At 36.6% G+C, this 1,679-nt stretch overlaps 1 protein-coding gene across 1 annotated transcript in view; it reads right to left on the bottom strand.

Annotated features, from left to right (window-relative positions):
* CCDC83 (coiled-coil domain containing 83) overlaps positions 1–1,251 on the bottom strand; it is a 17,651-nt gene extending 16,400 nt beyond the window's left edge. The window contains exon 1 of the mRNA XM_009708923.1: positions 1,169–1,251. Within this exon, the coding sequence (XP_009707225.1) occupies positions 1,169–1,251 (83 nt within the window). The remainder of the gene's footprint in view (positions 1–1,168) is intronic.
* Positions 1,252–1,679: the final 428 nt, after the last annotated feature.

Here is a 1,679-nt window from a genome sequence, read left to right as displayed (position 1 = left end):
AGAGAGGGAGAAAGATAAAGACAGAAAGAAGAATACTTTTCTTCCTCTTTTCCCCTACTGTTGCTGTAGAAACTAAATATCCTGTGTCAGTACAGCACACATTTCAGTGGAAGACTTCAGACAAATGAGTAATTTGCTGGGATATTTGAATATGCATAATAATATGAATAATAATTTTATCAGACAGTGGTGGGGTTTTTTTCTCAGTCTAGTAACACAGTTTGCTTCTTCCTTAGCAAAATCGATGTGTTTGTTGACTTCTCGGATGGTATTTTTTTTGTGATATGATTCAGCTAAATCTGGTCTGTTTCACTATGAAAATTTGTACCCTGTTCTTTGCAAAATGAAATAGAAAGTCCCACATAAACCCTGTAAACTCCTATAAATGTCACTAGACATCTAGAACTATATGTGGTTGCTCTTCAGTTTGCTTTACCCTGTTTTTCATTCCTACTTCAAGGCATTACTCCTTGCTCCCTAAATGCTGGTAATTGTTGAATATTGGATGCTGTTGAGGTTTTTCCCTTTCAACTTACACCTCTTTGATAAAAGTCACAGAGCTTAATTTTTCTTCTTTTAATCATCTACTCAAGAGACTGGAGATCAAATAAATTGGATTATATTGTAACTACTTCAGATATTCCCCTCTTGAGTCTTATTTTTCTCTGCTTGATTTTAAGAGACATTTAAGTTATCCCTCCATTATTTTAAAAATAAACCACTTTCTTTTGTGCTCCACTCTCAGCTGCACCAAGGAAGCAAACTGTAAGTCATGAGGTTCTGGCTACTGACTACATACCTCTGTGAACACCAAGGAATCCTAAAAAATATAGTCAAATGTGATCTTGCAGCTTCAGAGTATGCTGATCAAAAGCTTGCCACTAACAGACAAAAATGTGTGTGTGTGTGGTGGTTTCTAATAAAACTTTTTCCCAAATTGTGACCTAAGGGCATAAAATTATTTCTGACCCACTTAAATGCTTTCTTATAGTTACAGTTTAAAAAGTGTCTATTTCTAAAATAGCCTTGAAAACCAAAACCAAGAACACAAAAGAACACTACACAACTGCCACAGTCAATCAGCTCAGGCTCTAAATGGGATAAGCTGTCTTTGTTATCTGCATTATCACAATCTATATGAGTGAAAAGTTAAATATATTAAACGTACTGAAATTCTAGTAAGGCTTCTGGGAAAGCTGATTTAGGTTCTGCAAGTTGCTCTTCTGGTTTCTCCTCTTTCTTCTCCTCCATGCTTCTTGTTGTACTTGTGCTAGAAGTTAGATCTAAAGGGAGGAAAGGGCAAACAGAAAAGAAGGGGGAGAAAAAGAAGAAAAAAAAGATTAATTATTTACAAAATGTCATACGTTCACCAGCTTTTGTCACTTGTGACAGGTTCTTAACAGTTCTGAAATGAACAAAACAAGATGTTTTGTTGACAACAATAATCCTGCCCAGGGTAGCACCCAGGCCCGTTTCTTTGGGACATCCTGAACTGTTGTCCTGAGTAAAGATACATTTGTGAACAGTGGCCTCTATCACTAGTTACTTATTGCATCCCTTGCTGCGAGTGGTGTTTTACATTCTTGCAAATCAAACAGGCAGTTGTTCCTTTTCCAGTCCTTTGTTTCTTTATCAGGCTTGTTTTATCCAGTCCGCTTGTTAACATGCATCTCTTTCCC

Source organism: Cariama cristata, unplaced genomic scaffold (genome assembly GCF_000690535.1).
Source record: "Cariama cristata isolate BGI_N322 unplaced genomic scaffold, ASM69053v1 scaffold10561, whole genome shotgun sequence".
NCBI classification, from domain to species: domain Eukaryota; kingdom Metazoa; phylum Chordata; class Aves; order Cariamiformes; family Cariamidae; genus Cariama; species Cariama cristata.
This window is presented reverse-complemented; position numbering and strand designations above follow the sequence as displayed.